General features: G+C 42.1%; 1 protein-coding gene across 2 annotated transcripts in view; it reads right to left on the reverse strand.

The window, feature by feature from the left end:
- Positions 1-14,299, reverse strand: part of MCF2L2 (MCF.2 cell line derived transforming sequence-like 2) — a 106,672-nt gene extending 92,373 nt beyond the window's left edge. For both annotated transcript variants that reach the window (XM_057367088.1, XM_057367089.1), the window contains exons 1-3: positions 14,058-14,299; positions 13,807-13,890; positions 4,124-4,238 (exon numbers count right to left, since the gene is read on the reverse strand). In XM_057367088.1, coding sequence (XP_057223071.1) covers positions 4,124-4,238; positions 13,807-13,882 — 191 coding nt within the window. In that variant the 5' untranslated portion in view covers positions 13,883-13,890; positions 14,058-14,299. The remainder of the gene's footprint in view (positions 1-4,123; positions 4,239-13,806; positions 13,891-14,057) is intronic.
- Positions 14,300-15,341: the final 1,042 nt, after the last annotated feature.

Genomic DNA, 15,341 nt, shown 5'->3' on the forward strand with positions numbered 1-15,341 from the left:
CAGGGGCACTGAGCTCCAGGGCATCAGTGTCCCCTGACTTGTGTACACAAAGCCTCAGGAATTCTGGTGGGCAAAGCAGAAATTGAAGAGTTCTGTTTTGCCAATCACAAACTTGTTCTGGGGCTGCAAGTCACYCAAAACTATCCTTTTAACATATTGGTTAGAATAACAATTCCTGCTCCTTTTCAAGAAGGATCTAGGAGGCACTGGTTTGGTGTTCCATTCCACCTATGTAGACCTCATAAACACCCCATCCTCTCTTTTCCTCTCAAAAAACCCACTGTGGATTGCAAGGTTTCAGTGGGACTGCTCTACTCTCTGCCTTTCAAGAGCACTCAGTGTTGGAGAAGCTAAGAAGTACACACTGAGAAGTRTCCAGAAACTTCATTAGAGCAGGATAGCTCAGTCATCTCGGGATAAACCAGAGGCAGACAGCAAGAGCATAAATGTCATAATCAAAGGACATACTGCAATCAAACATCTCATCACAGACTAAGAAAAATAAATTGCTTAAAGTACCTCCTTGATCCCTATTCCACTGTCCATAAAAGGACCAACCCAGGAAMAGTTTCCATCAGTCATTTTGTACAAACCCACGTCAATAATCTGCAGAAGACCATCAACACATTAATAATTCTGAATTCTTCTTGCAGCTCTGCAGAATCAAAAACTAAAAGCCAAAGTGTTGTGCAAAACTGGGACACCATGCGAATGTTCCTAATAGTTCATATTGTAACAGGAAAACTCACTGTATTTCCCAATTCAATATTTTTAGCATTCCTCTCAGGATTACAAAATTCAATAACAATACATGACCTTTCCTCTTTAGTAGTGCAACATGCACCTCTCTGCAGAGGATAGAAAATGTGTTTGCAGCAGTGCCTCTCAAGCACAGGGAAGAGAATTCATCTGTTTTACCTTCTATAAATACACAATACACAAATGTATACATATCCTTCAGTAGTTTTAGATATACACAAACACATAGATATCCTTCAGTAGCTCAACAAATATTCCACAGAATAAAATTCCTTGATAAATAYCCAGATAAAGCCAACAAAGATCTTSTGTGTGTTGCAGATTTTTACAAAAAGGGTGAGAAACTAAACATGAAAGTCTCAACCTGGGGTCTTCATGTTCAAATTATGTTCAGGATAGTATCAGTTGTTGTCACTGAGATAAGCCAATGGTWTTTGTAGCTTTCTGGTCTGGGACTTGTTTTTTTTTATTTTGTTTTGCTTGCTTGTGGGGTTTGTTTGGTTGCTGTTGTTGTGGGGGGGGGTTTTGTGGATTTTTCTTTTCTTTTTAGCTAGATAGGACTGACTGAGGTCTTAAATTTAGCCAGGGAAACAGTGAGACTGTCAGCAAGTGATCCAATTTCCATCAGCATGCTGAAAGGCCATACCAAGGTCTGAATGTCATTTGGCACTCAGGGATGGATRCAGGCAAACAGCCATGGGAAGAGGCCTGGCCACGTTGGCAGCAGCAGCACAAGTGGATGTGCAGCTGAGAACCCCCACTCGAGTGTGTATCCTSAGAAAGTTTGTTTAAAAACAAACACACATACACAGATATATTCTATCAATGTTTTCTCAGTGTCAGGACTGTAATAYCTCTACTCTCATTGTGAAAATGCATTGGGGTTTCTCCAGCTCTCTGAAAAGAGGGATTTGAAGACAGTCCTGAAGAGCAGATAAACATCAGGCTTACCTCCAAAATAAATTCTGGTACATTTGCCTAGATCTACAGATGTCTGGCAGAGAGGTTCCCTTTCCCTGAATGAAATAGCTGCCATCAGCAGAACTGTTCCATCCTCAGCTCTATATTCAGTAGCCCTTGGAAATTGAATTGAGGAGGTCAAGAGATGTTGAATTTCCTGACCACTTTTGGAAGGAGAGAAGGGCACTAGTTTATCAAACTAGTCAATCCAAGTCAAGTTAAAGAGAAAGGAATTCTGGCCATGGAACAAAGCAAGTATAAAAGGGCTTTCTGGAGCTATCTAGTGTAARAGTGCATGCACAGAGGTATGCACATGCATACACCGTGTTACTGAGTGTTTGTGAATGTGTTTGCATGCAGACCCCTTTGGTGGAGCACTCGCATAAGCAGGTGTTGAACCAGAGGGAAAATTAATCAGGTTGCAAAAGTCTCACTGCGCTGATCTTCAATCCTGTCATATCTTTTGTTATATGAGCACATTAAGACCAATCATTTCAGAGAAACTTAGAAAATTACTAACACTAAATGATGTTATCTGCATTCACAGAGCTTATCTCCACAACTAGCATGAACCTTACTGTACAGGATATGCAAAATCACATACTAGAAAAGACAGATATTCTCTCCACATTTGCCTGGAAAATGATGCTGATTCCTCTGGTTCACTGAGCTCTGGAAAAGGAAGTGTTTTCTATTGATAAGCAGGATGAGCTGTGTTTCAAACTATACTCCATCTCACCTGATTCATGGGCATAACCTTTGTAACTCCAGAAGAGTTAGAGACTCTTCTCTGTTCTCAGTCACTTTCATGTGGATGTGGATACATCCACATCTTTCTTGAGAATTAAAGTAAAAGGTGGACTACTAGCACTGAAATTACTCACACATATCTCATCATTTGTAAAGTAGGTGTATCAAAGCTCTCCTCATTTACAAAGTTTTGAAACTCAATTCAGCATTCTTTGCACATGGCTCTGGGATTCTTCAGAAGAGAAAACACAGAACTGAAACTGAATCAAAGCAAAGGTCTATCTAGCTCAACACCCTGACTACAGCTGGTAGACAGTGGCTACTGAGAAAAGGCAGCAGGAAAAAGAGAAGGACAGTACTTCTCTTGGTATATTCTTCCAAGTCCCAGCATTAAGGAATAAATTAATTTCTTCAGCCTGAGTGTGCATCTGGGCCATTGTGTCCAGCTGCCATTGATGGAGCAATCCTTCATGAATTTGGCTAATTTCTTTTGAACCCGTCTGTGCTTTTGGGCTTCACACAAGCTGAAGTAGCTCAAAGAATTTCTGACTATCATGTTGACAATGAAATATGCTGGTTCCCCAACATGGGACAACATTACTGGGAAACATCTCTCTGCACACCAAACACARAGAACTGAAAAGCTAGTTTTGTGGTTTTCTCAGCCACTGTTGCTGTTTTATATACCCTGAAGCTGATTGCCCTCCCAGGCCTGAAGCGAGTGAAGAAATACTCAAAACAGAGTTTCTCCTGGCAGAACAAAAGTCCCACAGAGCAGAGTGAAACAATGAAGCTGTTAAATYCACAGTATGCGGTTTCTCTCAGCTTGCTTTGGCAACTCTTTGGCAACAACTTTGGCAAATATGTGGAATACATGTAGGTGGAGGTATAAAACTCCTCATTCAAACTTGAAGGAGGCACGTTTTCCTATGTGACCCTCTGAGCACCTTTTTACAGAAGACCACAGGAAATAATAAATCATTGCTGTGCTTCTCACTAGCACAAACAGCCATGGTCTAGAGACGGGATCAGGGGACTGAAAAAATATTAARCTCTCTAAGATAAACAAAAACGTAATTCAGCAGTCATGCCTTAGCACTTTTCCTCAGAGCAGGGAAAGTCAGTTTGTTTCACTATCCTTATAAAGCTGCAGGCAAAAATCAAGGAAAACATCACAGATGTAGAGCCATCTCCAAAGAAATGAAGTATCAGACAGCCCATGGTGCTTGCCAAAATCCTGTCAATGAAACACCTCCCTTGCTTTCTCAGCAAAGGGAAAGCTGCATAGAAAGAGCAGTCAGAACAGGCAGTCATGGGGCCTAGGTAAATTTGGCTCCTTCCAGAAGCAAGAACAAGCTCTTCCCTTGTTATACCCAGACACCCTGAGACTCTTCACAAACAACCCCTCTTAGCTCCCTTTGCTGCTGCTCTTCAGATCTGCTCTGATTCAGTTCTACCTGCCCTGTGTGAAGCTTTCTGTCCATGCAAATGACAGAAATTGTTCTTAGGGCCTCCAGTACATAGGGAAGTTTCATAATGGCTGGAGAGATGCAAAGGTACTAGAGGTATGTCCTGGTAGCACCACCAAAATCAGCGAGCCGCTGGGGAAGCAAAACTCTCTAGGAAATCAACAGACATTTGTGCTTAGCCTCACCTGGGAATGCTGGTTAGATAAGTGACCACGTTCAGAAAATCATCATCAGGTATCTCACTGAATCCTGCAAACTCTGGAAAGGTTATAATGGGTGCCCCATCCTTCCCTCTTCCTCCTGCAAAAGACAAGTTGTAAATTTTAGAGGGTGATTTTATGCCTTTGGACAGACTGGTCAGTATTCAAGTGGGAAACACTGGCACATTTCTCCTTGTACAGCACCAACATACAGTAATCATCATCTGATATAATTCACTGTAGTTTCATTACCTCAGTTTACTTCAGCTGAGATTCTAGCCTTTGAGATTCTCAGCTTTTTAAWTCATCTTCTGCACAATTCTGATTAAGTGCTTTTTTGTTATTSTTTGTTTCCCATTTCCAAATAATGTATTGTTATAATATTACAATATTTCCTTATGTATAGATACAGCAGTTTCCAGTTCCTTCCAGACAACAAAAGAAATGAAGTAACAGAGCATACAAGCTTTGAATACACACACATAGCCCATGRCACAAGCCTGGGACCAATCCATTCTTAGGTCTTGAAAAAAAATGCTCWAAGTGCATGGAAGAATTTTGTTCATCTTGATTATTTGCATCCAGCCTCTATTGAACAGGACAGAAGGTCGTAAGCAACAAGGTTAAGAAGAGTCCCCTCCTGAGGGATTCCTTGATCCAAATTCAGGTAGAGCTACAGGAAGAACGGAGCCAAGTCCCTGGGAACCAAGCAGCCTTTACAGCTCTCTCTGACAATGCCAGCTCTCAGAGCTGCTGGAGTCCACAGCACAAACCTTGTTTACTTGCAGCACCAATCCTAACTTGGTTCCACTAATAAATCTGGGCATTGCTCCAACCACACAGAAGTTGTGAGGGGTTTTCTCACCAGCTTGGACTCAGAGCTGAGAGCAGATTGAGGAAGCAGCAGCACATAAAGGAACACAATGAAACAAAGCTTTTGTTACAGGTACCTTATTGCTCAGTTCTTAAATAGGGCATTAAGAACATGCTTTTCCCCGAGTATTTCTACTCTCACTATAATCTTTATGTAAACCCATTTTTTGCACCAGGCTCGGGAATTCACCCAATAATGAATGTAGTCCTGCTGTACACACATTTTTCCCAGTTATTTATCACACATGGAGGACTCTTGCCCAAGGAATAGCCATATTCTGGGCTTCTTTTTAGTAAAGGGAAGTTGTGAGAAGGAGAGAGTATTTACCTTCCTCAAGGAAAATATCCAAAAAATTATCCCATTAGGAGCATGGGAGTGAGGAAAAAAAATGAGTTCTTATTCCTTGAAAGCACCCTCTAAAACCCCATAAATAAACCCTGTTTTCAGGCTGCTCCCATAGACCATCACCTTTCCCTGTTGAYAACCACAACTGATGCCACAAACCAGCTTCTCCTGCTCCCGTTCTGGTGGTCACTGCAAGGAGATGCTCCAGTAATTCCTGGCTATTTCTGTGTAGAGTGGACWGTCCCTTGCTAGTCCTGATGCTGCCTCTGCCCAATCCTCCCATCCTTGGTGGGATTATTTAAGGTCCCTTCTGCACTGTGTAGCCATGGGGAGCTGGAATGCTCAGGAACACAATGCACAAGGTCAGATTCAGAGCTCTAGARAATAGGAATTTTGAACAAAGAAACCCTTCTGCTTTTTGACATCTGGWGACATGGAATCGGCACACTACCTTTAGCCCCTATTTTCCTTTCTGAAGATTGATTGTTGCTTTGATTACATCTAAAAATGACTCATTTGTGTTAGATCATTCAGTAAACTCACTTTGCTAGAGAGAAAACAGGCCTAGAGAGACTCAAAAGTCTCTCAGCCAAGAGGCAAAGCAAGGAAGCCATCACTCACACTGCACTGAATTGGATTTCAAATGCTGAGCAGAGCCATGGCCTCCACATCGACCTCCCCAGTGGCCTTGGGGTGATGCCAAATGCTGATGCATGGCAGCTGGATCTCCAGCTGCACTGTCTGCAGTCAGCACTGATGGACAATATGCTGTCATGCAAATTTAGTCACACTTTGCCCAGAYTGCTGCACTCTAGATCAGGAACTCCAACCAGCAGGTACCCAGTTAGGCTGGTTTGCTACAGATTCTCAGTGACATCTCCTGGACACAAACAGTAACAGCCAGGAAAATTTAACAGCAAATTTGTCTGCTGTCTCTTTGTACAGAGCTCAGTGCATGCCAAGGTATTTCATACCTGGTATCTTGTGAATATTCACATGGTTTCTGGGCACCAAGCTTTACCATTCACATATTTCAAATATGTGAAGATACTTTAAAAGAGATCTTATTTGAGATGTAGTAATCTGGAATATTTTGGTTTAAAGCAGCAATATTTGCCACTGGAGGATAAGACAAATATTCCCCTGGATCTCCTCTTCAAAACCTGATAGTTTAGCTGCAGTTACATTCAAGATTTGTTTAACCACAAGTTTCAAATGGTATTTCTAATGCTCCTGCTGACCAGGATCTCTTTGTATCTCTTTTATTTTATCTTTCTCTTGCATCTCCATTTGCACATGTGCTGTTCTACCCCCGGGCTCTTCCCTGAGCTGGATGAAGCAGGCTGATGATGCACTCTATGTATGTGGGTGTGTATTTTTGTCATGGGATCTTCTCCTATAAAAAGCCATCCAAAGAATGAATGTAAGCAGACCAAACATTGACTCCTTCCTTTCACCACTGGCAGCAAATCTAGGACACTCAGGAGCAGCCTCACGCTGAACATTCAGCTAAGAGACAGCAGCTCCTGCCTCTGACTAAGCCACATGCTGTTAACAGCTCCTGGTCTYCAGCTCATTCTCCACCATGAAGGCAAAAATTCCTGCTGCAACCAAACCAGAATGCTCAGATGGTTCAGCACASCTGTATTTCAGACAGGGAAATAAAAAAGGAAACCTTCAGTTCTTGTCACAGTAGGAAATTAGGGGGAATTTTGAGGGAGTTTGGTACTCAGAAATCGTTAAGTACTACGATGAGAAGAAGGGAGGAATGTCTGAAGTGCTGAGTGACAAGCACAATTATGTTACAAATGGGTTTTTCCTGCCCATATCTGAACTTTGAGTAGTAGTTGAGTTACAAAGGAAAATTATCCATATCCATTTATCCCTATACCTAAAAAGATAACGAGTAGACGCTACAGGATATAAGGGAAGCTCCTTAAATACCAGAGGTGTCTGGAAAACTCTCTCCTCTGTATGAGAAAGCACTTCCATAAATCTAAATGTTAATGCCATTTTTACCCTGACACTAAATCAAGAATTGCTGCAGTATGCAAATTTCTGCAGAATGTGAATTGACAAGCTGCAGCCCTTTAATGCTGGGCCATCAACCTTGTTTTCTAGGGAGCTGCCATAAGATTTATTCTAGTCTTTTAAGTACTTCAGCTGGATACTACTCAGTGTCATGGAAGGGCAGACAGCACAAACTAAAAGCCAATAGGGACAGTTTTCAGTCAGCTGCACAGCCCCATAAGGACTGAGTACATAGAATTTGGCCCTGAGGACTCTCTGCATACCATCCTTCTGCTTGCTGAGATCACGCATAATCCCTATGCTCCTGGGCATCACTTGTGAGAAGAATCCAATTGCCAAATAGAAGAGTTTACAATCCATCCTACGAAAGGTATAATAGGGACAGAACAAGCTCCAGCACTCTACAGAAGGCCAAAAGGAAAAAACAGTCCTCAAGAAAAAAAAAAAAAAAAAAAAAGAAAGACATTTTATCTAGAAAGGGAGGGCAGGAAGAGGGAGATGGAAGTGCTGAAGAGAGTGAGCCACTGAGCACAGCACAGGTGGAGGGGGGTGAAACATTCTGTGCAACTCAACAGTGCCTGTGCAGCAGAGTAAGGAGCTTTGCCAGGAGCAMAGGAGCTCAGAGAGAGGCCAGAGCAATGTGAGCATGAACCGAGGTAATGAGCCCCAAGGGACAGGCAAGCAAAACCTTTAGCTTAGTGCAGTCAGGAGCAAAAAAAACCAATGACACACTGTAAAATAGATATCAGCAGTGTGCCCATGCCTGGCAGCTGTTTCAGTGCTGGCCTCTGTCTATCCACTTGCAGCTCTTCCAGGCTCCATTAGATGCCACCCTGCAGCACTCTGCAAGCAGCACAGCCACCTCCAGCACCTTCTGGCTGCTCCCAGGGCTGGTGCCTGGCCAGGGAATCAGCTCTGGTGGCASTGGCCATTGCAAGCAGCAGCCACAAAAGCTGGAGGTTCAGCTGGCAGCAGGGAAGGTTCAGGGTATCCCACAGCAGAACACAAGGCCCACTCCTGACTCTGTCTTAGGGTACCCAGGCTATCCCACAGCAGCATCCCCTGGCTAGGTCACTGCTCCTCATCACACCCCAGGCTGCTCCATCAGAAGCCGCCAAAGAATTTTGCCTGCAGAGGAAACCCAACCAGATTTTGTCTGCCACCGTCTATGCAGACCTGAGCTCAACMAGCTGGAGCACAACTGATGCAAACAACAGGATTTAGAAGAGCAGAGGGCTGAGCTGCCTGGAAAAACGCAAGATTTACAAGGAAAATATTACAGTCAGCTTGACCTTCTGCCTGGTTTGCCACTCAGAATGAGAATGGCAGCAACTCTTTCCTCCTCTTTCTGGGAACACTCCTTATTTTTGCTCAACATTTAGTCATCACTTGTGGCCCAAAGGCAAAGGGAAAAGAAGAACCTGGGTGACAGGTCAGAAGTCAGAGTGAATGTGGAAGAAAAAGAAATGTGGGAGAGATAGCACACAAGCTCTATCAGGGTAGTACAAGGCATGGTAATGAGACCATCACTCACTCTTATGCCAACCCCCAAATCCCCAGCACACAGAGCAGCATTCATAGCTGCTCCTATTAGACAGACTTTCCAGCAGCCAGTGCAGCCTGGATAGCTGTTGCAGTGAAGATGGGGCCAGAATTTAGCTGTGGAAACAAAACAGCTGAAATATTTGGGGAAGTAATATATGTGGAGAAGAAAAGGTTATGGCAGCTGAGAAAATTTAGTTTTGCTTTGCAGCGCAAAGGGTGTGACTGACAAATGAGGTGTGAGTGCTGAATTCTGAGAGCCCTCACAGCTGAAGCTGCGTGTTGGTATGACTGAAGTAAAAGCAGAAAGTAATCACAACTGCGGGCCAAGTCCCTGAATAAAACAGGGATTTTAGAAAATCTCCCAATCCTCAGTTCTAGCCCACCTATGCTTCCCCATCTAGGCACAAAAAATATCCATGTTTTAGACAATCAGGGGCTACACTGAAGTCCTATTCCACAGCCAGCAGCTCYTCTAACCAGAGATCACCAAATATGCTGACTTCCTTGGGAAATAAAACAAAACAAAACAAACACAAAACACCAGCCCAACAAAGARGCTAYGGTCAGGAGAAGTTCCAAAAGTTARTCTRCAAGTTTCCAGAGCTCACCTCCCCAGCCTGCCACAGACACTAGCTCACCAGYTGGTATTGGAAAGTGTTCTCTCAAATGCTGCTGACACATGCAGGCTTAACTGCCTGGGCCTGCCCACATGCAGAGAGCTCCCTGAGTCATGACAGCCCAGACCTCACTGCAGTTCATCTCCTGGGTCACACAGCCAAAAAGTTTWATGATAACTTGGCTGAAGTTTCACTGCTTTGGCCAGGTCTTGCCTTTTCCATGCTCTGTTGTTTTCCTTTTCCATGTTGATTAAGGGCTGTGAGTGATGAATTTCTCATTAAATCATGCTTCCTGGGTCTCAATTTTTATGAAAGACCCAAACTGTCCTTTTGGCAAGGTCAGGCCAGGTTTTCCAAAAGGCTCAGTTTAAACAGGAAGCAGATGGCCAAATACCCTCCAGRCTTTGCAAATTAAATAAACTGGCTTCTGAGTCAGTTATATTTTCAGATATACTCTCCCATCCACTGAAGTCTGTTAACAGGAGCAGAACACAAAGAAAATGATTCCTTTGCTAATACACTTTGTGACAGTATGTCTAATACAGTCGTGATTTAGTAACACGATCCATTATTGCTGCAAATGGCAGATTGGGCTCTTTGACAGAGTAATTACAGATAAGAACAGGTTGTGAAGCTGCAGATAAAAAGTGGGGGGGAATAGTAGTATTTCTGAGAGCAGATTGGTACTGCAGTTTATTAGACTGTCAGCACGACAGGAACAGTATTTTACTAGTGGTTCTTTATTCTTGAGTAAAAACTGGTGTGTTAGAATAACCAGGTTTTCTGTACTACTCAACTTTGTGATCTAGCTCCCTTAACAGCTACAGAAAACACACAAACAAAGCTGAGCACTTGTGTGTTGTCATAGCTGTAGTTCCATAATTAGGAGTTTGGTTTTCAGGCAAAGGAGAGGCAGTAGTGGTATTAAAACTAGAATTTAAACACAAGAAACAGCATTCCAASCAGATTTCATAAGCTAAGCAGAGCTAAATCAGCACATGGCAAAAGAGATGACCCAAGTAAAATTACGTGATTAAGGACATTGCCACATTACACTGCAACCTTTTCCATGACCTCAGTGGACCAGGGAAGGCTTTGCAGAGATTCCCTGTTCTTGGCACCGACTAAGGTCTTGGTAAGTCTGGTAGGTAGAGGACCAAGACAAACAGGAGGCTGTTAGTGCCTRATACATTCATTATATCTAGACCCTGACACAATCAAACACCAAACTCATTAGACTTGTTATATAATTCCCACCATCTGCTTGGAGACCACAGGACAGTCAGATCCTCTTAAGRAGTCTGCATACAGCAATAGGGGAGAAAAGTGTTTCTAATGACTCATGTCCAGAGAAAACAAAGAGCCTTTGATTCAAACATTTTCCTCTTTCTTTTATGCTTTACTGCAAGGGAACACTGTGGATTCATCACATCTGCCTCAGCTGACAGCTGTTACTAAAAAGGTGGTATTAACCAAAGAAGAACTCATTTATGACAAAGTTTGTGACAGTCAACCACCATTTACTTTCATTAYCACTGGACAAATGGATTTGGGGTCCACAGGACTGAACAGGAGAGTTTGACAGAGCCAGAGTCTGTGGAGTAACACAAACCAGACTCAGTGCTACATCCCCTGAGCTCTGCACGAGCATGGAAGAGGGGACTGGCTGTACTCTGGGGACTGCAGCCTCCAGACTGAAAGAAATATCCCCACGTAGTATAAATCAGAAGTTGTTTGGAGAAACATGATTTATGCCCATGACACTCTACAAGAACACTGGAATTGCCTTTTACTGCCCACGATGGTGACACCAAAGAACAGAAGGGCATTTTTTTCCAGACAGTGGCTAGTGAGCTGTAATGTTTCAATATGGGATAAGTATCAAATTTTCAGCCACCATGTGRGCAAGCACTGAAGCACCAAAATACTTGTGGTTGCTCATATCTAATGAAAAGCAGCAAAGCAGCATGCTTTGAGGAAAAGCTACAGAGCCATCTGGAAAAAAACCTGAAATCAAATGAGGTCATTTATGTGTGAATTACTTCAGTAAGTGAAATGAGGCAGAAGAGTGCCCAGTTTTGTTTTCATTGCATAAAAAAACCCCATCTTTTGCTAAAGGAAAAAGAAAGTTACTAGTGAAAGTTATTAGTTAGAGAACWTTTTTTAAAAGTATAATAACTTCTGGTTTGCACCTAAATCTCTCTTTGCAGGAGGCAATAAAGGGAGAGTAAGGAAGATTCTGGCTGTTTTAGCTRCGAGTCACCAGTGGTTACCAACAGAATAAGACACCGGGACAAAGGAACCTCTAAGGAGGTGATTTTATGTTCCTGATCTTCTTCACATGCTGCCATGGGGATTTGGGAGTGGAGGCACCCAGGTTTCCCAATTTAGCCATAAACTTCAGACTGAAATCAACTTAGAAAATTTGAACTATACTGCTCTGTTTTATATTAGGATACTATTTCTGGACTGTACTGAGGATATTTAGATAAGCCTGAAAACTCTTAACAAGGGATTTGTTATTTATGTAGATGGGGGCATGAAAGACACCTTCTCACTCACCTTTGGTATWTGTTATTAGTAATTCTATGTTGATGAACCAGTTATTTGCTGATTCTTAACAAACAAGCCCCTCAGCCTTGCCTTCTTTGAAGAATTATTTGCCAAGTCTTTAAGCAGCTCACATTTAAATAACCTTATCTAAATACCTTTCTCATAACTCCCAAGATAAAAGAATTAGATAAATGTGAAGAGCTGAATTTGTTAAAATAGCACTGAGAATATAGGCACTGCTGAAATTATGAGTCCGTAAGGAAATAGGAAAATTCTTTTTTTGTGTCTGTCCTTAACATTTTTAGTCCATGTTTAACATTCTAGCTGGAACTGGGAATGGGTTTTTCTTTCTGTTTAGTAAACCACTTTCCATAAGTTGTTCATTACATGCTGTATTCAGCTTTTGTTACTGATCCCAAATATTGCAAAGTAATGGGGTTCAAAAATAGCAATCCTCCACATTTTACTGAGTAGGCAATTGCATATATGGGACTCAATTCTCAACAATTCCTACTCATCCTGCACTGAGCACAACAGTGGGATGAAAATGTTTGAGCAATTTAATGCAGTTACAGACACTGTCCTGCCCAGAGGGTTGTGTTCATTAGGAATTCCAGGAAGGTGGGACCCTGAGATGCTTTACTGCAGATGAGAAGGCAATTGGTCCAACTCTGCCCAGTTAATACCCTCTGCCTTTAGTGAAAACCCTTTAGTTAGTGAATTTAGGAAACTGCCACAAGATGATACCTGGAAGCCTCCAAAATCAAGTTTTAATAATCAGAGCCTCATAAGGAATTCTGTGTAAATTAGATTTGGATTTTTTTGGCAACTTGGCATGTTTTTAAAAATGCAAAGATGCAGCAAGGATTGGGCCTGCTGAGCTGACCATTTTCACAGCCAGGCTGGTGCACTCTTTGCACTCTATATCCAGAGTTCCWCTCCACCAAGAGGGACAGACTGTTCAAGAAGGCCTTCTTACAATCTCAGCATTTTGTGCAGGTTCATGATACTGTACTGTTTCTATGGCGAAGATGATAATGATAATGACGAATGATGAATTCTCTTATTTGTTGAACAGGCAGAAACAGAGACAAAAGGAGTAGCCAAAGCCCATGCAGTCAATAGCAAAGACTGTTTTAAGACCCAGATAAGATTTATAATCTACAGTATCAAAAATAACGTATTAAATAATTTGCCAAGTATTTCAGTATCAGCTCTTTCTTTGGGGAAGGAATTGCGTCACTCTGTGTGATTGCAAACTACAGGCAAACAAAGGAATATGTAATAATCRTATCTTTTAAAGATTAGAACCCTACACTTTAGCCATGAATCATTTCTAAAACAAAGGCAAATGAGGAAGAAGGGGGAGGTCATGAATAGATCCCTGACAGACCAAAATCTTTTCCCATAAACAAGATGCTTGGACATTGTGCAAAGATATGTACAGAAAGTTTTGTTTAATTTCTTACCCTCTAAACATGTTCCTCACAAAAAATTAACTTGCCTTAAGAAAAACAAGTCCAGAAACTTGGCATTTAATCTGTTCCATACACTGTGAATATCTGACTGCAACAGCACTTTTCATGAGCAATATGAAAATACTATTGCAACTGCTGTACAGAGCTGAAGGGTGACAGACAGAATGACACATTCCAATACRTTTCCAAGAGAATCCTGGAGTGTGATTACCAGCAACTTCTTACCTGACAAGATGGCAAATTGCCTGTGGAGCTGCTCTATTATATCCACTGCTACCAGCGGCCGGATCTCCTGCTGCATGATTTCATCTGTGCAAGGGAAAACAGAAATCTTCAATTAATTCATAAAGCYTCAACGACCATTTTTGCCTCTTTTAACAATCCAGCAAAACAAAGATGACGCTCAAAGGGAAAAAGCCTGACTGGACTATTGGCTGAGATATTATGACTATCATGGTAAATATTATGATACTTACAGAGTCTCTGCTTCAGCCTATTAATTTCATCTATTGCCTTGTGATTTCASAGAGAGTTTTCCATAAACCAGCTCCAGTAGGTTTGCCAGAGCTTGCCACAGGTTTGCTCAAACTGACAGCCTGCTCCTTTCCACTTCAGGTTCCATATTAAGTCACTGCCTTTAGCTTCCCACTACAGCAGCTTTTCAGTCTTTGAAACAGTAAAGTCTATTCCACGTACATGGCCGTGTTCCACCCTGAACTCCCCGATCTCTGCTGGAGGACTTTGTGTAACCAGCCAATCCAGAACAGTTTCCTTTCCTGATGCTTTTTCCGCTACAAGCAAATACATAGTAAAAGGAGGAAATAAGGGGCTCTGAGATTTTCTTCTCACGAAAACAAAGCCTGTTATTTTGAAGTAAACACTGAAAAGTTGAAAAGTAACTTGGCAAGCAGTTGGGCAAAAATTACTTCAACTTTTGTGTGTGCTCTATGGAGTGAAAAGCAATTATAATSTCACATGGAGTTAATTTGACCTCTTTTTGTAGCAGGTGCATGCACACTTCACACCAGTCTAAACCAGCAACATTTACTGAGAAATATCTGCCAACTCAACTAACAGGACCAAGTTTAATGTTAGAATAACACCCATGGCAACTACTATTTCAGCTGCTGTACAGAATAACAACAAGTCCTGGTTTTGTACAGATCACCTCCAAGGTGACAAGAGGTGGAAGGAAGGAAGCCAGGTCCAGATAAACCAAAGACCTAAGTCAGGGCAGGCAGCTGCCCCATTGAAGCACCAAGATCTTCACTGATGTGAATACAGTCCTGGCACTGAAATACTTTGGTGCACCTGCATTTAAACCAACTGTCCAGAAACAGAGAGGAAAGTCAGAGATATTAGAGATCAGCTTCTTTCTCCTGCATCCTACTCTACTGCCCAAAATACCATCTMTGTCTTGCTTTCAGACATCCACTCAGATCCTTTCTGGCACTTGGGATTCTAGGTTTTAAATGACACAATGTCATTTGGAAAGTTTTCTGTTCATTTTCAAACTAATTTCACTAATGCCTTGAAATGAACTAGCTGAAGAGCATGTGTCACAGAGGGTGTCACACAAAGTGAAAAGAAGTTGCACAGATTTTGGCTGATGCACAAAAAAGGCAATAATTCCAAAGAACTGGGGAATAGGGGGTGGAGTCAATGGAACAAAGGTTTCTACAATGGATGACAGAATCACAAGGAGGCTTGACAGAAACAAAAAAGGAACTAGAAAAGGTGCCACCATCTCTCTCCTCTCA

This window comes from Malurus melanocephalus, unplaced genomic scaffold (assembly GCF_030028575.1).
Source record: "Malurus melanocephalus ecotype Western Australia unplaced genomic scaffold, MMel_1.1 scaffold_75, whole genome shotgun sequence".
In the NCBI taxonomy this organism is placed as follows: Eukaryota; Metazoa; Chordata; class Aves; order Passeriformes; family Maluridae; genus Malurus; species Malurus melanocephalus.